This window comes from Polypterus senegalus, chromosome 6 (genome assembly GCF_016835505.1).
Source record: "Polypterus senegalus isolate Bchr_013 chromosome 6, ASM1683550v1, whole genome shotgun sequence".
NCBI lineage: Eukaryota > Metazoa > Chordata > Cladistia > Polypteriformes > Polypteridae > Polypterus > Polypterus senegalus.
The window spans coordinates 71,030,485-71,051,435 of NC_053159.1; the positions used below are offsets into that span (position 1 = coordinate 71,030,485).

General features: G+C 36.2%; 1 protein-coding gene across 3 annotated transcripts in view; it reads right to left on the reverse strand.

Annotated features, from left to right (window-relative positions):
- LOC120531157 (BTB/POZ domain-containing protein KCTD18-like) overlaps positions 1-20,951 on the reverse strand; it is a 70,389-nt gene that overhangs the window by 18,357 nt on the left and 31,081 nt on the right. For all 3 annotated transcript variants that reach the window (XM_039756317.1, XM_039756318.1, XM_039756319.1), the window contains exons 3-5: positions 13,747-13,958; positions 7,242-7,435; positions 4,892-4,986 (exon numbers count right to left, since the gene is read on the reverse strand). In XM_039756317.1, the coding sequence (XP_039612251.1) occupies positions 4,892-4,986; positions 7,242-7,435; positions 13,747-13,958 (501 nt within the window). The remainder of the gene's footprint in view (positions 1-4,891; positions 4,987-7,241; positions 7,436-13,746; positions 13,959-20,951) is intronic.

Genomic DNA, 20,951 nt, shown 5'->3' on the forward strand with positions numbered 1-20,951 from the left:
AGCAGAAGCGCAGTCAGCGTCTCAAAGGCTGGCACAGCTATGCACGCGCGCTGGCTGCTCGACTTTTGCTGGGCAGGAGACCCCTTTGTACACACGTTCGCAGCGGAGAAGTAGTGTGTTAAAGAAGGTAAAAAGAAAAGGAAAAATTTTAAAAATAACGTAACATGATTGTTAATGTAATTGTTTTGTCATTGATATGAGTGTTGTTCTCATATCTATCTATATATATATATATATATATCTCTATCTATCTATCTATCTCTCTATATATCTATATATATATATCTATAGCAAAATACCGCTACCGCTAGCGGAGAAGTAGTGTGTTAAAGAAGTAATGAAAAGAAAAGGAAACATTTTAATAATAACGTAACATGATTGACATTGTCATGAGTGTTGCTGTCATATATATGCCTGCCTAAATAAGTCACCCTCGCTTTGCTCTTACTTTATTTACCGTTCATTTAATCATGGCTAGTGGCGGAAAAATTATAAAATGGAAGGAGGATGGCTTTACCAAAACAATTATTGATGGCGAATCGATTATTCATAAAGCTTGAACTGGTGATCTGTTTTTCTGTGTTAACCTCATATTTTTCATACTTCTTCTCAAACTAAGGTGGTGCGAGCGTAAAATGAATCGGGATGCGCTGATCAACGTAATCGGTGTACCAGGAAATCATGCATTGACAAAAGCTCCCTTTGCTTGTAATGCAAAGTGTGATTAAATGCATTATTTTTAACGCGTTATGGAGCACATGCATCAAGCTTCTCAGCTGTGCTTGTGCTAAGAAAAGGAAAGATTTTAAAAATAACGTAACACGATTGTCAATGTAACCTTTTGTAAGTAGTGCCTGGAGGATTCAGTGTGGAGAAACTCTAGAGAGAGCGTGTGTATTAACTTGTGGATTTTTCTGTGAGTATTTGGTGGCAGTGTCACAAAGTCGCTTCCGTAACACTGCGTTAGCTGCGGAGCTCACCTCAGAGCGAAATGAGGTGAATGGGAGGGGAGATGATGACACAACTCCCTCACCTGCCTTAACTGTCAATCCCCCACAAACACAGTCTCTCGGAATTTGCATAAGCACAGCCCTTCACCTACAATTTTAACTTAGTTACAAAGTGATCAAAACTCTCGTTTATATCCTGCGTCCTCTCATTAAACTTGTATCCCGCATTACCTGTGGGCATGTGAAACGCCAGCGTAGCCTGTCTATGAACTTAATTTAAAGTTTAGGTTTACACCTTGCTTTCTTTCCGAGGTAGCAGCACTCATGAATATGGAAGTATATGTCACTCGCTCGCTTCTTATTGTTTCGCTGCCTTCTCAATTATATAATGCATGTTTTCTTAAGCGCTTTTTGGAGGTCTTCCTGATTTTCTATGCACTGTGTTGACAGTCAGTTCACGTGATTACGTGGGAGGCGTGATGATGTCACACGAAACTCCGCCCCCCACGTCATTGCAGCTCAACTCCATTACAGTTAATGGAGAAAAATACCTTCCAGTTATGACCATTAGGCATAGAATTTTGAAATGAAACCTGCCCAACTTTTGTAAGTAAGCTGTAAGGAATGAGCCTGCCAAATTTCAGCCTTCTACCTACACGGGAAGTTGGAGAATTAGTGATGAGTGAGTGAGTGAGTGAGTGAGGGCTTTGCCTTTTATTAGTATAGATCTATTCACCTTTTCGTTATTTCTCTGTTTTTTGTGATGTTTACTTCTTTGTTTTGACACTGTCGTTTTTTTTCTGCTTTCATATTCTGTATCTTGCTCTGCATGTGTTTCGCGCCTATGTTATTTTTTAGTCTTTTGAATTCCAATTTTCATTATCTCTAACCTGTTCTGCATGTGTTTGGCCACCTTGTTTTTTAACCTCTTTACGATGTCTGACTTTGTTTTCTACTCTGTCTTTTATTTCTGACCTCGCTTCATCCTGCTTTTTTCAATGACACCTGGTCCGTGGTGATTATTTTCCCTTTTTCAAGTAATAATTTCCATTTGTTTGTGCTACTGCGATCTTTACTTTCTTTTTTTTAATACTTTCTAATTTTCCTATTTTCATATTCTTTAACTTTCTCCATGTGTATCACACCATTTTTTTTTGTGAGCCTTTCGAATCCCACTGCTTTCATAATCTCTAACCTGTTCTGCATGTGTATATCACCAACGTTTGTTAACGTCATTATGAAGTTCTACTTTGTCTTTTAATTCTGAGCTTGATTGGACGTGCTTTTTTCAATTCCACTTGTTCCGGGCTGATAATTACTTTCCTTATTTTCTGAATTTGCAAATAGCTTATTCTTTTTCTTTTTTCTTTCCAAAACTTTTGAGTCTCTTTTCTCCATGATGCTTTCTTCTTCGCTTAGTCGTCGACGTTTCATTTATAACTTATTGTCCTTATACGCTTTATATGCGCGGAGAGCTCTGGATCTGTGTGTGCTCTAATCCTTACACTCACACAACTGAATGATTTGCTGCCCGTGGCCTTATTTGATATTGGTTTTAAGTACAGTGTGTCTTGCAAGAATCTCATGTTCCACGTCATCGCGAGATGGTTCTGGGTCAAACTCTTGGCACAAAGTCTCATGTTTAAGGTCCCCTTAAGACGCTCTGTGGCCATTCTCTTTCGTCTCGCGGGTCTTTTAAGTGTCTTCCGTGATCTTAATGTGAAAATCACGTTTCGTCTCTCGTCTTTCTCTCCCAGGATTTTTTTTTATAATAGAGAGATATTTCCTACAGACTAGTGACAATAATAATGCCAACAAGAAATACGAAAGACAATGTTAACATAAAAATAACCATTACATCATGCATTGAACAGAACAAATATTGGGACTGGGATGAACTCTTTGCCTGGTTTTTGGGACAGCATGCAGCAGAGAACACAACCACCCACCACTATGCAAAATGCTTCTACCGAGTCAGCTTCTGCAGAAACATTTGCATAAAGAAACATACTTTAGAAAGTAATTTCAGCTGAAGCAGCTACAGAAAATATAACCCACAGCTCCAGTCATTGGTAGGCTTTCACAATAGATAAAACCTCTAAGAAGCACACAAGTTTTCTGCAGCCGCTCCTACTTTGAATGTTTCTCCAGGCCTCTCTGTCTTTCAGGATGCTGTGGACTGAACCAGAGACCTGCTGTTGAAAAAATCTGAGCCTTCCTCGGATGGGAAGAACATTATTGAATTCTATTAAATGCTAGTTGTCTGAGTGAGAGTACTCATTGTTCTGAACAGTTGTCCCTAAACTAACTTATGAGAGAGTTCCATTAATGTATTTTTGCGATTTTCCTCATTCCATTGATGAGTTGAAAATAAACTCTGAAATTGCAAGCAGAAAAAGGACCATACCTGAAGTGTTTTGCACATCAAAAGGAGTACTTTTTACTGCCATATATCTAAGAAACAATCATGTAGTTAGTAGTATAAGTGACTGTCTAACAGCTTTGTTATCCGAGGATAAAAAGTTTCCTCAAAAGATCTAAGGAATCTGATGCTCTTGTACTGTAATGAAGAAGAAAACTACTGTGCAGCAAGGCGGTTTTAAATATTACTTGCCTTTCTGAAGCAGCATGTGTTATGTCTCCCAAATGGCTTGCAGGGTGTTTAAGTAATATACTGTTCTGACTTCACCATTCTCAGTGGTACTTTGAAGTCCTGAGCTGAGCAAGAGCTGTACCTAGCCAGAAAAATCTGGGTTTTTTTCAGACATCTATAAAACCTTTCAATTATAATAATAAAACAGGTCATCCACCATCAACAGGTTATTTAATATTAAACCCTTGTAGAATGTTTAATATTGACAGACAAATTATTTACTTTATCAGTTTATAACTTCTATCAGTAGTCAGTAACCAAAAGCTATTTTGATTTAATTTGCTTAGGCCTTTTTTAGTCTTTACATAATGGGACATACTGAAATAGCCAGAGATATTAAATAGCCACCATGATTGAAAAGGAGTGTTTATATTTGCCCAAGAAAAAAAAAACTTTTATTCAGCTGGAATCCAGGCACCTCCAGGCAGGTGGCGCAAGTGCATTGAGAACGCTGGAGACTACATTGAGAAATGACATTATCAGTTTTGTTAAGGTTTGTTCCATTTTCCAATAAATCCCATTTTCTAACTTTAGCTTGACTCCCCCTCATATGAACTTTGCAAAAATGCTTAAGTCACAGGTTTTATTGCACAAGTGTCCTAGCTATTTATTTTTCAGCTCCAAATTAAGCACCACTGATTCTTACTTTTTACAACTTAACTAAAATGAATCGCATATAATAAGGTACCAAGGATAGGAAACTAAATTGCTCAACTATCTGTACTCATTATAAAATATCTACTTGAAAACAATATTTAAAAAGAGTAATAAAAATATAAGACTGAGGTTACTAATCTATTTCTGTCTTCAAATCATTTTGTGTTTATGTAAAGTTTACAAAGTAAAAACACAAATAATGAGGAATTATTTTCCAGTAACAGTGAAAAAAAATGCGTAAATAGTAATAAACAACTGCAAACTATTTGTGTATACAGAATTTTTTTAAAATACATGTGTTAAAACAGTAAAGCATAAATAAAAAAGAATCTAAGCATGAAGAGAAATGTCATGACTGTGAAAAAATACAGAAGATGAACAAACACATAACATTACTAACAAAAGTCAGTGTTGTTATTTTTTCACTCAATGTATAATTTCTACCTCAGTTATATTAAAGTATAACTCATGAATCATACTGAATTTATGCTTAGATTATAGCAGAAAAACATTGAATGATTCTTGGCAATTATTTATAAAAACGTAGATAAATGTAGGTATTTTTACTCAGATTGTTATCTTAAAAAGAAGTCACTGTTTTAGGACCTATTATCTCCCTGGAGATCAGTACCTCGTCCGGCCCAGTGGGAGAAGGTATCCATTATCTTGGCAAGCTCAGTAGGCGAATAGTAACTCCATATGTATTGTATATTGCCATCAGCCTCCCTGGACAAAAAGCAGACATTAACAACTTGTCAGACTGAAGTAAACAGTAATCAGACATCACAGAGTAATAGTCTGCTCTATTAAAGGCACTTCAACAATGTACTACACCAGCTCACCTAACATAATAAAGAAATTTCAAAAACAATGCAATACTCATCTTAAAGTTTTTGTTATGATTACAGATATGATTACAATGATTAAGAGATGATATAATTATAGACAGGCCATTTCTAATGATAGTCTGATTAGACCAAAGATCATTTTAAGACCAATCCAACCAAGAAAGGAGATACCAAACACAAATGAATGTGCTTTAGAAAAACAAAATCAACCTACAGTAATTAAAGATGGAGAAAAAAAAAGTTACTTCTTGTTAAATGCCAGAGCCTTCAATGATACTACAGATTTTTTCAAAAGTTTACAATAACTTATAGAATATGAAAAGAGTTTGACCATATGGTTAGGTAATGAGCGACCACAATTAAGGGAGCATCAGAGGAGGTTGTAAGGATGGCAACAAAAGCCATGTATGTCTCTGTTTCATCCTCTGTCTGGAAGCTATTTCCTGGCAAAAAAAAAAACCAGCCAACTAAATCGAACTCCACCCACAATCTTCTGTCATGCTCATCATTATCCACGCCATAAAAGGGCCCCTGTTCCTGCAGTTTTTAACAGTGTTCAATCCTATGACTATGCAACTGGTCTCAGGCTCGGCCATAATGCTTTCATGTACCTCCACCACAAATATATCCTTTAAGGTTGGTATTTTTCAAGTAATGTTACTTTTTAATAGTTATCTTTGCTATAAGAAACTGTGTCACAATCTGAAAACTTTTTATTTTTTAATTAAAAAAAATAAATACATGTCTGTTCTTTGGTTTAAAATAGCGTCTATAAGGCATTGGTTCAAACATGAAAACAAACATCATAAAAATGACCAAATGCGTCAACTCTGAAGAGGCAAAGGTTTCAATTTCAGAACACATGCCTTCCATGTTTCTGAGATACGTTTATGACAACAAAAGAAAACTGGTAGCAATAAACTTTATCGAAGATTTTTGCCACTGCTTTTCCTGAGGTAGGGATATGTTACAGTTCAATTATGTGTCCACTGTGACCAACATGGGTGGAGATTTCATGCAAATATGGTAAATAAAAGGTATAAGTAAAGTAACGCAAATAACACACCTGAAGTGGTTTAGCTCAATATTGCATTTCTACTACAACGGTTTGGAAATGCACATATAAGGGATGTAGAAATAAAATGAAGAAAAAAAAAAACAAACGTTTAAAGTTTCTACCTTTTTGATTCCAACACAACCAGCCAGTGAAGAGTATTTTTTGCAAATGGCAGAGACAATGCAGCTTGGCAAAACAGTTCTTCCATCCCAACCAATTTGTTTACCTTTCACTGCCCGCTCCAGTAATACCTGACAGGCAACAAACCTGTAGTGTGTGCATTAAAAAATGACTTGGCTGAGTTAACAAACTACAAAACTTTACACCAAACTGTATCAGAATTTATCCAGTTAAATCTGTTGGACAAGAATGTAACTTGCACCTCTTTGGACCTTTTGAAGAAACAGCAGGAAACCTCCACCTTAACACTGGAGAAGGAACAAGCTCCAAAAACTCTCATCAATGATAAGCAATATATAACTGCAAAAAACAAGATCAAGAAACAAACTTTCCCTAATGAAAGCTGCCCACATGATCTTTGCCATTTTTATTCTAGTTCTTCCATTTTTATTTGAAGAAAATCAAAAAATATAGTATTCTTTAGATGCCATTTTAAACCACAAGAATAGACAATCTGTTTTTTTTATAATTTCACAACAATGCTTCAGTTAAAAAAGCAATTACAAGTGGAAAATCAAAATACACTATAATTAATGAAGAAATAGCCTCAAACTGAAAAATAGACTTTAAATCAGAATTAATATGCTTTCTATTATTTTGGACCACACTCTTTTATAATTTAATTAAGCTTTGTTCAACAAAAGAAATACAGAGGCTTAATTAAACTGCTCATCACTCAGCATGTTCTGGTAGTATTTTTACAGGGTTCACTTATAACATGCAACATTTTTCTTTTACCTTGACTGGCATGTCCTGCATGAATGAACAACAGAAATAATTAAATGCCATAACTGCGTCTAGTAATCTGAATATCAAAAGGAAACAATCCTTTTCTTTTTTGTACAGTTATGATGAACATGGAAGTACAGAATATATTTTCGTCATAAAATGCTCACCTGCAGTGAATATTCTTGCTGTTTTTCTTTTTGCCCAGTTCTCTGTCCAGTATCTCCATCCCCTGTTCCTTACTTCCAAAAACACCAAGAATCTTGTTGTCACAACTTGCTCCACAAGCATTTAGATAGTGCAGGACCCAGACTGAGGGATATGTGTGAACCTGGCCATATGCACCACAGAGCTCTGACAAAGCCTTACACAAAAAAAAAACTGCAGAGTTAGGCTTTGTCACAAATCCAATAAAATAAATTCATTTTCTGTATACCAAAAATGCACAAAATAAATATGTCTTTCCTGCCTTCTTTTAGCAACTCATCAAACTAAATGCATGCAAATTCCCCTGCGATTAAGAATGACATTTAAGGTCACAGCAATTCAAACTTAGCAAAATGTATTTTTAAAAAAACTTCTTGGGCTACTATACAACAAAATTAAGTCAATGCTTCTTGCTCAGAGTTATTCTATGAATATCATTATTTTTGTTGTATTGAATTTGCTAGAGCTTTCATACTCAAAAAGCTTGCCAATCTTTGTGGCAAACCTGCTTGGGAAGATGAAGATGATCATAAGTCAAGATAGCATAGTTATACAGATATTACAGAAACATGCGGTGGGCTCATAGGGTGAAAACATACCATGAACACTGACACAACTGAAGTTATGCACAACGGGACAGGAAAGAAGAAAGGAATGGTATGTACTATTTAATAATTTGTCAACCTTGAGCACAATTGATAAGTATAAAAAAAACAGAATTGCGCTAAAAATATTGGCTAGAAATTAGATTAAACTTTTAATTCTAAAGGGAAATTAAAATGCATACTGTGTCTGAAACATAAAAAAAACAAGATTACAGACTCATAGGTCAGATAAAACATCCAATCAATCAATCAATCAATAAATAAATAAAAACAAATAAAAATAAACTTAACAAGTGCATCAGGAGGAAGCATTGAATTGCCTGATAGCAGTGGGCAGAAACGATTGTCAGAGGCATGGTGATGGAATGAACCTGTGGCAAAAAGACTGGGGATGGAGGGTATTTTTTATGATTGCATCCAATTTTGCCAACATCCTCTTTTTTCACAACAGTTTCCCATGTGTTCATGTTTCACCTTGTGACAGAGCAGGCTTTCTTGATAAGTTTGTTCAGGCATTGTGTTTCTTTTGTGCTCAGGTTGATGCCCCAGTAGACTGTAGTGGAGAACACAACACTGCCTACTATGACCAAGTAGAACATTTTCAGCAACTAACTGTACATATCAAAAGACCTGAGTCTCCTTAGCAAGTACAATCTGCTCTGGTATTTCTTGTTCAGCACCACAATTTTGTCAGACTATTCCAATGTGTTGTTTATGTGAATCCCCAGATACTTGTAGCTCTCTGCACCACATCCACATCCTCCCCAGAATGGTGACTTGTCTCAGAGGCTCCTTGGCAAGTCAGGTGTCTACCACCAGATGTTTTGTTTTGCAGATGTTGCAGGTTGTTGTCCCTGCACCACAAGACAAAGTCCTCCACAACTTTCCTGTACTCTGACTCATCTCCATTATTAAATTTATGGGCAGAAACTATTATTTGTATAATGCGCGTAAAAACAGCAACACTTAATATTATAAACTCAGCTTCACAAAATTGTAAACACTTCACAAAAAGTGTTAACAGCAAAACCAGACTATTTGCCAAATTTTGTGAAAAGGAATGAACCCACTGGTGTGCGCATCAGCTGGCAATAACAGTATGTAGCCTTGAGCACAAAAGTGCAGTTGTTCATAAAGAAATTATCAAAAACTGGAAAACATCTGTTGCTGCAACCACCCACAACCTCCAAAGTGATGAAGATAACATAGCCAACTGTCAAAAGAAGGCTTTCATTGCAAAGTTATGCACACTACATCACAAATGCAAACCTCAATTCAGTGGGAAAAAATGAGGACAACCAGAAAGACTGTGGAGCATAGTGTTATCACTGTCATAGTCAAATGAGAGAAAAAAGGTAACTATCAATTGGATGACAGAGTAAAAAGTGTGGAGTAGCAAACAAACAGTAAATGCATTCTTTTCCAAGTATTTTCTTGGCTATGCTATTAATGGTGTCAAAGAATGTGCTTGGAAAATACAGAGAAAATACTGAAATTACTTTTAATTGAATTTCCTTTCTGTATCGCCAGAATGTTGTTTTAAACCACAGAAAAAAAGTTTTCCTTGAACAAGTCAGCATAAACTTTTTGTGTCATATTAGATTGTCATTCATTTATTTATTCTCAATGCGTTCAGGATCATAAGTAGTCTGAGCCTATCCTGGCACATGGTCAGAAACCCATGATTGGTCACTCAGTCCTTTATTGGGGCACACAAACACACCCAGACTCACCAAAATTTCAGTTTGTAAATAACCTAATACATCTTTGGATATTGAAGAGAAAACCTCTAAGGAACAAAGAACATGCTTGAAACTGATTGTTCATCGGCTACTGTACTACTCAAGTACATCAGCAAATTAAAACAACAAAATGCTAAATAACCACCAGAAAAAGCCTTCCAAGAATCATCTGCTACACTTGGGCAAACTCTTCATTTCTATAAGTAAGTGTTAAAAGTTTCCATTTACATAAATGTCAATGTTGTAAAGCAATCATTCATTACACATTAAAAATGAAAGTTATCTACAATTACTAATCTGGGAGTGTAAGTTAAATTATTAACTCTTGAAAATCTACATTTGGGGGAACACTGCTTGAAAGTGCTCATTTAAATACAATGTTAAAATTCAGAGGGGGTCCTTAGTTCTACAAACCACCATTTCTAACAGTCTGAGCCAAAAATATATGTGGCTCACATTCTAAACAAAGAGGCAAATAACTGCTCGTCTGCAGGGCCCATAAAAATTATTCACCCCCGTAGAAGTTTTCACAATTCTAAGAGCCAATCTTAGAAAGGTAAAGTTTTGAGTTAAACTCATATTAATGTTTGCTTAATTTGAATAGAATATAAATTTCTTTCATTGTCATAACTTATGGTATACAGTGATTCCTCGCTATATTGCACTTCGACTTTCGCGGCTTCACTCCATCGCGGATTTTAAATGTAAGCATATCTAAATATATATCACGGATTTTTCGCTGGTTCGCGGATTTCTGCGGACAATGGGTCTTTTAATTTATGGTACATGGTTCCTCAGTTTGTTTGCCCAGTTGATTTCATACAAGGGACGCTATTGGTGGATGGCTTAGAAGCTACCGAATCAGAGCATGTATTACGTATTAACTAAAACTCCTCAATGATATACGAAGGTGCTTCCCGCACAGTGCTTGATTGTTTGCTTTTCTCTGTCTTTCTCACTCTCTCTGCCTGACGGAGGGGGTGTGAGCAGAGGGGCTGTTTGCACAGATGCTGTTTGCCTAGAAGATACGGACGCTCCTCTAAAAAATGCCGCTTTGTCGCAGTGCTTCAGCATACTTAAAAGCCTAAAAGCACGTATTGATTTTTTGATTGCTTGCTTTTCTCTCCGCTCTCTCTCTGACATTCTCTGCTCCTGACACGCATTCCTTTGACGATAAGATATGTTTGCATTCTTTTAATTGTGAGAAAGAACTGTCATCTCTGTCTTGTCATGGAGCACAGTTTAAACTTTAGACTAAAGGGTGTTATTTCATGTCTAGATGGCTCTAATAATGTTAACAGTGTGGGTGAGTTTATAAGGGCTTAAAATATATAAAAATAACCATACAAACATATGGTTTCTACTTCGCGAATTTTCACCTATCGCAGGGGGTTCTGGAACGCAACCCCCGCAATCGAGGAGGGATTACTGTAGTCTTTTCCCCCTATAAGTTAGTAAGAGATAGAACCTTCTTACTATAATTGAGAAACAGTGTGATTATAAGCTTAGTTGTGGTAAGTATAGGTCCCAGTAAAGAGGGACTTGAAAAACCCACTTTCTACTCAGAGATGGGATTAGCATATAGTTTTCTGACCGTTTGGAAATGGTTCAGAAATGTTAAGTATAAAGTAAGGATTTGAGATGTAACAAGATTTAAGCTTTGAACTGAACTTTTCTTAACATTAATTTTTCCTTTTTTGCTATTTTAATTTTCTTTTTTGTGTGAACTGTTTTACTTTGAAACTTAACTAAACTTTTAAAAACGAAGATATTTTGTCTGTGGAATCATTTCTACGTGTCAGGCTTTTGTTGAATCCCATTTTTTTTTGAGTTGAAGCTGCTGAACTTTGATAATTTTGGGAAATCGTAGCTACAACAATTTATTATTATACAACATTGATTGACAGTGGAAGTAATTTGTCTTCTTTGACAATGCTCAACAGAAAAATACCCTTTAAAATCAAAGCAAATCTTTGCAAAGTGATCTAAATCAATAATAAATATAAAACACAAAATAAGTAGTCATACCAAACCATTTAGGAAGCACTGGAAATTTGTACTAAAGTACAGTGTTATTTTTATTCTTAATATACTGTATATTGGCCTGTTCTACAGCCTTAGATGAGACAGAAAAGTGCAAACAAACTTGAAAAAACTTGAAAAGCTTCTTTCTTTAAAATACACCTGCTTTCATACCACTAACACAGTTTAAGAATGAACAATCAAACACAACTTTATAGTAGATAATGTGCAACAGAGCTCATCTGGGCTATAAGCCTGTTGCTAAGCATCTCTCCCCCGAGATGGAGGTGAATACACATCTTTGGCAATAGTATAACGGTCATTTGGCACAGCATATTTGATGTTCTCTGTGGGCGCAGTGTGGACTGCCCAGGCTGTTCACAGTATGAATGCTGGCAAAGAGCTGTACCTGCAATAAATGTGCATTATTTTTTCCAAGCAAGAAGATGAAATAAGACCAGAGTAAACATTTTTCAATGGTTTAAAAAAACGCACGAACAGCATAACAACACAAACACTTTGCTAGAGTAGTAATACTGTTAGTTGTTTGATTGGCTAGGTAGACAGGAAAAAAACACTTTGTGCAAACAATCCCAATTAGAAACAAATTTCTGATTTTCACACTTTCCATTAAGAATACATTTTTTCTAATTCAACTTGATTGGTTTTACACTGCATTACTATCTTCTACATTGGCCAGTGGTGCATAAAGAGAAAGTCACATATACTGGATAATATATATGAAATTGTACCAGACGATAACACATCTAAATGTCTAAACATTGTGCAGTCAGAATCCAGATAACAGTCTTCTAGATACAGTGGGAAAAAATACTTACTAGACAAGACAGGCTAAAGAAGCATGCTCAATTTTGCAAAATCTCATGTATCTGGCTGAATGGAATATGGTCATATTACACACTGAACTTTGCAGAAGAAGAAGAAATGGCACTGCACAATAGGGTAGCAGGTATATTAGGAAGGGAAAATTCAAATCGTAGTTGCTCGCTCTTTTAAAATCTATGTAAGTGCTCAGAGATATAAAGAAATTAATCAAGGGTCACCAGATGGTACTGTGGTCTGTTGGTATTATGAAAAGGTAGTATGTGTAAGAAAGAAGATAAATACTTTAGAGAGTAAAGTGTAAAAAATAATTGTCATTATAGATGGAGGTAAAATTATCATTAGCTACTCTAGAAAAATGCATGGAGGTGTTACTTTGTATTGAACTTTTCTCTTCACCTTTGAGATAAATAAAGTGCATTCAGTGTGCTTAAATACATCTTGTCTTTGATTTAGTAAAATGTCGATATTATATGTATTATTTAGGGCACACATGTGTTTAGGCATGTTAGAACTCAAAACACTTTCTTCCATTGAATTGCTGAAATATTTTACTTTAATCACAGTCAAACTCCATCAAATGGTCATCACAAACTGCACCAATACCGAACCAAAAAAACAGATAATAATTAACAGCAACAAATTATATACTTCTTAAAGTCTTTGTGTGTTGTGGAAATAAAGAGCCAACAAGTCTAATCAGACATTTAGATATTTAATGTATATATTAATTCTTATTTAAAAATTACAGTATTTTAAATTGTGTTTAATCCTCAGTTGCTTTGAAGCAGGAAAAATAAAAACATTATAAAAATAGATTTTTAGCAATAGGAAATTGATTAAAATATCTCATAAATCAGAAGATACAGATAAACAAAAAATAAACCTGTAAAAAAAACAGCTTTAAAAGAGGCTGAGACCTATAAACCTAGTGCAGATATTTTCAATTAAAAATGTAAATGTCAACAATTCCACAATTATTTGCACCAAAAATAACAATTGAACAAGTGAAGAACACAATTCTACTATTTTGTTGTTAGAGTGCAATGAGCTGAAATATCAGTAAATATATTGCATATATAGAATAAACCCCAGTAGCTGGGAAAATGAGCAAACACCACACAGTGACCAGGCCCTGGATTAAAACCTAGTCTTCCTGGAATGTGTGGTGGCAGCATTAATCTTTGCAACACTCTGCTGCACCTTATGAAAATGTATGTAAAAATATTCAGCTCTTTCACTTTTGAAAGACTAACCTGTTTCACGGTGATGCCCTCTTTCTGAGCTCCAGACACCAATTCTGTCACTAAATGCTCTGTCAAAGACAGAGGAAAAGGTACACCAAAATAATCTGCTTCTTGTTGCAAAGCCAAGTGGGTCTCTTCATCTTCAGGCAAATGAAAATCCCCATGGAGATAATCCAAAAGAAACTTGAAGAGTTTTCCATCCCGTTCAATAACACAAGCCCCTGCAAAATAAGTATTGAATTTTAAAACCTATACAATGAAATACATTGTGTACTGTATACATTGTATACAATGTGTCTTATACAGTAAAAAAAATATGTAATTAAGAAAATAGCCTAATATTTTTAGCTGGACATATTTACCTTTCATTTGAGAAATTCTATTAAAATGTTAAAAAACAACTGATATAAAAAAGCATTTGAAAAAATAATTCAAAACATTATTTTAAAACACAAGCAATGGTCAAGTAAGAGACATTTGTTAGATTATGTTAAATTGATAGAAGTGTTTTCTTAGTTATGCTAGATTGCATGCTTACTTATTACAGCATAGTCAATTGGAGGTTCTATTATAACCCCCACAAGTTAAATTATAAAAGGAATAGTCTAATTATTTCTTGTCCCTCTGACTGCAGACCAGTTATGCCTTGCAGCTGTCAAGGTGTGGATGGCAAACAGTTTCAAACCGAACATACAGAATGTGCTGAATGTATTAAGTGAAGCCTATGTAAGTTTGCCATTTTGAAATAACACAACCTTTAAGTATAGAGTGACTGAAGTTTAACATGAGAAAGCTAAGATTGTAGAAGAAACCTTTTTTTCATTTTTGCCTCTTATTCTGCATGTGTAATAACCTTTTTTCTGAATTTTTTTGATATGTTCCTTTTAAAATTTTCACAAAACTTTAAATATGAACTTTATTTGACTGAGAAATTTGTTTAGTTACATGCTTGACTCAAGCTGGATCCTACCTGGCCAATTCAGTAGCTGCTCGATTTTGTGAACCTGGAAAAGACCCAGCTACAGGTCATTTATCTTTTATTTTAGCTGTGAAAATAGCCAAAAATTATTACTGCATATAAAAGGAGGATCAATTTATATACAAGTGGCCCTTTTCTGTGCACACCAGTAGCATGTTGTTTTCCGTCTGCTAACGTGATGCAATAATTATTGTCTATCAATAGGGGGTATTACACAGCTATTAGTAAACTCCAGTACTGCTGACACTTCACAAGACAGATGCAAGTAGGATGCATTAAAATTGTGTCCTCTTATTTTTTTTTTTTTTTAACCTTTTGCAAATTACCAAATTGTTTCTATACTTGACAAACATATAGTTTCAGCAGTATGTATAAGCAGCATCCATGTTGCTGTCACAATTGGGGCAGAAGCTGACACTCAATGAGCTTGCACTAAAAAACACAGTTTGAGGAAAAAGATGGATTGTTTCAACAATGACGGTAATTGCTGTATCCAACCCTTTGTACTGTATCTCCAGGAAGTAAATTGATGAACATAAAATTTCCCCTTTTCCTGTTGTTACTCTTATTGAGCATGGCTAAGGATTTTTTTTCTTTTGCATTCTAACTGAATGGTACTACTGTAGCACATGCCCATAAATTACTGACAAAAGTTAGTTAAAGGCACTGTTTCAAGTAATATCCTTTATGTTTCCAAGTTTGACATGGAGCATTACATTAAAAATAAACAAGCAACTACAAAATAAAAATAAAAAAATAATAAAGTTTTACAACAAACTTCATAAGACTTCATATAGTGTATCATTATCGTGCAAACGATAGATCAATAGCTAGACTTAACAAACATTATTTGTCCCATGGGGGAAATTTAGCTTTTAAAGAAGCCCAAAAAATATGCGAAAATTATAACAAGCATTTCTACTTAGTGAATGAAATCAATGAAACTTTAATTATAATGTAACAGATGCAAAAGGCCATTTTATACAGAGGTGCTTCAGATCTAATTATGCAGATCCAGATCGTCGGGATGACTTTGATTTATGCGGGGCCGATTCCAGTTCGGCACGAAGACGATTCTTCATGTCGTCAGTTCGCATACTTCTCGATGGTCCGGGATTTTTCAGGTGATTTTCTATGTAATAAACTTAATAAGTTATAGCGTAATGAAAATTGCATAATTAGATCTAGACCACCCTATATTGTTTAGCAGACGTGATGTTAATATATTTGTCGGTACTGACCTCCCCTTCGGTTATCCGTGAGCTGCATAAAGGCTGGTTTATACACTTCAAGCAACCATGATGGGTGTGACAGATGCACAGTGAAAATAATGTCATACTTGGAGACTCACATGAGAAAATATTTCTAAGTACACAGCGTGGTTGGCGTGTAATAGTGAATTTCAACGAGAGGCTGATTACTCTTGTGCCAGAATAATGAATGAAAGGCTGAATGTGATGCAACCAGTCATCAAAATGCAAGGAAGGCAGGCAAAATATTTTAAATTCATCTGCTCCTCATGTAGGTCCCCTTTTATGAAAATATCTGTACCCCATGGAATTCTGTTGTCCCTTCTGATTTGGGGAAGGCACACTTTTTTCATTTCTTTTTTGATTCAACGTACACCCTGTGTAAAATGCTGGCTTGTCCATCAGTAAACATGCATGTCCATGTGATGAAGCCTGCATTTTAAGGTTGCAGGTTTTACATGTTGTTGTTTTTCCAGAGTGTTCTGTGACAGCAAACTTTGTTAAAATGGTAATGATAAATGCCACTTCGTAGGTGGTTATTTCAGTTGTTTTGGTGTGCACATTATATGTTCTGTTATCAATAACTTCTTAAATGGGAGCTCATCAACAAAGAAACATGGAAAATAAAATTTAGTAATGATAAATAATTTATTACTTGACACCCAAGAACTCTGTACAAAGACAAATCTGTAAAATAAATGGAGTAATCCACTTTCACGCCATACTTGGTGCCTTGCTCTTAAACATTTACTCAAGTAGTTTTTTTACTGTGGGTGTACTGGCCTCACTGAATTTCCTATTCAATTATCCAGCAAGCTAAACACCTTCATGCAATAATTCCCGGAACCACGAAGTGATGTTGAGAATGTTCAATTACAAAAATGGTGTGAAACTGTAAATACAAATACAAACAAACACTAATAAGTACTTGTATAAGTAACATAAAGTAAATACAGCAGCATTTATAACTAAGAGCTTAACAGCTGAAACCTTAGTGAATTTACAGATGAAATATAACATTTACTTTGACATTCCCTAACCAAAGTTACTTAAACAAAAGCTATAAAACTAGAAAAAAGAGATAACTTACAGGGAATGCCTTCACAAGGGCTAGCTAAGCAGGATGGTGAAGGATTGTTTGGTAATAAACACACCAGACTTACTGCTGCTGCATTCACTTCCTACTTCCTGTCACACTAGTGATGGGTCGTTCTTGAACGATTCATTCATTTTGAACGAATCTTTAATGCGAGTCAGGAAGAACGAGTCGTCTCGTGGGAGTGATTTGTTCAGTCACGCATGCGCATTTGCGCAACTTCCTATACTTTCTGTATTGGAATTGATTCACTTGTTTCGAGTCTTCAGGTTTTTCGAGTCGTTCGTTCATCACGTGACAGTCCCCATAAGCTTAACCTATGCAGTCTGAGCCGGAAACAGAATTGAACGAAATGACTCGAAAAATGATTTGATCATTTTGCTGAACGAGACTCAAAGGTCCAAGTCGGTAAAATGATCCGAACTTCCCATCACTATGTCACACTGGCTTCCTGCATCCTGCAGCAGCAGCAGCAGTAGCATTAGGATTTTTATGTTAGGGCTACAAAGTTTTCTAAACAATTAGAATCAGAACAGTGGGGTAAAAAGAGGAAAAAAAAAAACAACATTTCCACAGGGAAGGCTTTGATATGGAGCACAAATTTCACCTCATATGAGTGATTAAAACCATGTGAGTGAAATAGTTGAAGTTCTATCAAAAATAAAAAATCCCTTGCCTGTCATGATCACCCCTTTAAACTGGGGGATCTCATTTTCACAGCAGGTATCATTATCCTATAAAACTCTTTATCCTGTATATTATATGCACAGTCAATCATGGCAGATTAAGACTGATTATACTGTGAACACTGTGTAGTTAAAATAGCGCATAATGTCTTTAATAAGTCTATCAGACAGTCTCCTATTGCATGTTCATATCTACTGTGCCCATCCATTCCTTCTACCAGAGGGGACACTTATTTCCAGAGCTGACTGAGCCTTTGCTGTAGAAATACATACCCTTATAAGCTGCTTGCAAGAAGAACACTGTATAGCTAAAATTATTCAAAATGTATTCTAAAAGACTGCAGACAGTCTTATATATCAATTTCATATTTAATGTGCTTCTCTGTCCCATCCAATGGAGGAGATACCCATTTTCCAACACTGAGCCTTTGTTGCTGAAATACTCTTCGGTTTAGAAAATGAACAATGGACAGCTAAAATTGAGACTAAATCTATTGGAGAGAATCTATGTAGTCTTTTGTCACTTTTTTCTTTACTGTGCCATTTTGTTCTATCCACTGGAAGGGACACTTATTGCCCCAGCTGGAGCAGAGCTGTAAAAATGTGTGCCTCTGTCTGCTGCTTAGAAAATGAACACTAGACAGCTAAAAATTCTTCATATTGTATTTTAAAAGCTTGTAGAAAGCCTTCTTTATCACTTTCATGTCTACTATGGCCTTCTGTCTCATCCACTATTGATGGCACTCATTTCCACTGCTAAAGCACAGTTGTACAACCTTCCTTTTATGATTTTGCCTCAAGTTGTAGCAGTCATTGACAGTTGTGTTCTTTCAATCAACAGCATGTCAGACAGACCATTAAGGAAAGAAAAGTTGCAGGGGTTTCTGGCACACATTAGGCTAGAATCACTTGCACAGCATAAAAATGCGGTGTTCCAGGATAACGCACAGATCTCATACAGACTGAAAACTAAAAAGCAGAGAAAGTCAGTGAGTGGTACAAATACAGGAATTACCTTTCAAAATACCCAACTCATGGTGCAAGTGTTACCAGTTTTAGAGATGACCTCTAATTGCACGTTGATAAAACACTGGTGGTTACAGGCAAGGAAATGGAAAAAAGACGGTTAGAAAATATAAGGGGTAATACAGAGCAAGGAAGCTCACCTTGGTTCTGTGATAATTCGTTGCTTCTAAATCTTTTTCCATGATTCATGGCCAGATGATTGAAAAACTTTTAGAGAAAATGAGACTGACTCTTTAATTAACTGGTTTGAAAAAGTCTTGTTGAAGAAAGAAAGCATGTGATGTCAAGGCTGTACAATTCTGATAAATGCACAATTCTAGGACATGACTTATAACAGTTTGTGGGAAGCCTTACTGACAAAACAGCTTTATTGCACAGATTTCACAATATTCAACATTTTGTTGAGATTGTGCTTGTTGTGGCTATTTCAGCAGCTCAGTGTCAATGTGGCTTTTCAGTACAGAACAGAACAAAATTAAAAGTGCTAAACTCATTCAATGTCTCAACTTTGAAGGATTTAGTCACAACTGACACAGAAGGTCGGTCACTTGAGCAGTGTCCTGAGCCATGTGTCAAATGCTGGATCATTTCAATCAAGAAGAAAAGAAGACTAAATTACACTGGTTGTCCCTCTGACACTGACATTCTAATTGTCAGTGACACAGACTGAGTAAAATACAATGATCTTAATGACTGTACATAGTTTAAAAGTTACCCAAATCATCAAACCTGACATAAAAGCACAATGAAAAGATGCATTACAAAAGAGAAGGGAAAGATTTAGGCTCAAATACATGGATGTTAGAAAGTTAAGAGACTGAAAGATTAATATTTTACACATTTGATTATTTTGCAACTACATCAAAGCTTGAGTTGATTTTTTGTCTGGAGTACTGAATATACAGTGCATCCGGAAAGTATTCACAGCGTATCACTTTTTCCACATTTTGTTATGTTACAGCCTTATTTCAAAATGGATTAAATTCATTTGTTTCCTCAGAATTCTACACACAACACCCCATAACGACAACGTGAAAACGTTTACTTGAGGTTTTTGCAAATTTATTAAAAATAAAAAAACTGAGAAATCACATGTACATAAGTATTCACAGCCTTTGCTTAATACTTTGTCGATGCACCTTTGGCAGCAATTACAGCCTCAAGTCTTTTTGAATATGATGCCACAAGCTTGGCACACCTATCCTTGGCTAGTTTTGCCTATTTCTCTTTGCAGCACCTCTCAAGCTCCATCAGGTTGGATGGGAAGCGTCGGTGCACAGCCATTTTAAGATCTCTCCAGAGATGTTCAATCAGATTCAAGTCTGGGCTCTCTGGCTGGGCCACTCAAGGACATTCACAGAGTTGTCCTGAAGCCACTCCTTTGATATCGTGGCTGTGAGCTTAGGGTCGTTGTCCTGCTGAAAGATGAACTGTCGCCGTAGTCTGAGGTCAAGAGAGCGATGGAGCAGGTTTTCATCCAGGATGTCTCTGTATATTGCTGCAATCATGTTTCCCTTTATCCTGACTAGTCTCCCAGTTCCTGCAACTGAAAAACATCCCCACAGCATGATGCTGCCACCACCATGTTTCACTGTAGGGATGGTATTTGCCTGGTGATGAGCAGTGCCTGGTTTCCTCCAAATGTGACGCCTGGCACTCGCACCAAAATGTTTAATTATTGTCTCATCAGACCAGAGAATTTTGTTTCTCATGGTCTGAGAGTCCTTCAGGTGCCTTTTGGCAAACTCCAGGCGGGCTGCCATGTGCCTTTTACTAAGGAGTGGCTTCCGTCTGGCCACTCTACCTTACAGGCCTGATTGGTGGATTGCTGCAAAGATGGTTGTCCTTCTGGAAGGTTCTCCTCTTTCCAAAGAGGACCTCTGGAGCTCTGACAAAGTGACCATCGGGTTCTTGGTCACCTCCCTGACTAAGGCCCTTCTCCTCTGATCGCTCAGTTTAGATGGCCGGCCAGCTTTAGGAAGAGTCCTGGTGGTTTCGAACTTCCACTTATGGACGATTAGGGCCACTGTGCTGACTGGGACCTTCAAAGCAGCAGAATGTTTTCTGTAACCTTCCCCAGAATTTGTGCCTCGAGACAATCCTGTCTCGGAGGTCTACAGACAATTCCTTTGACCTTATGCTTGGCTTGTGCTCTGACATGAACTGTCAACTGTGGG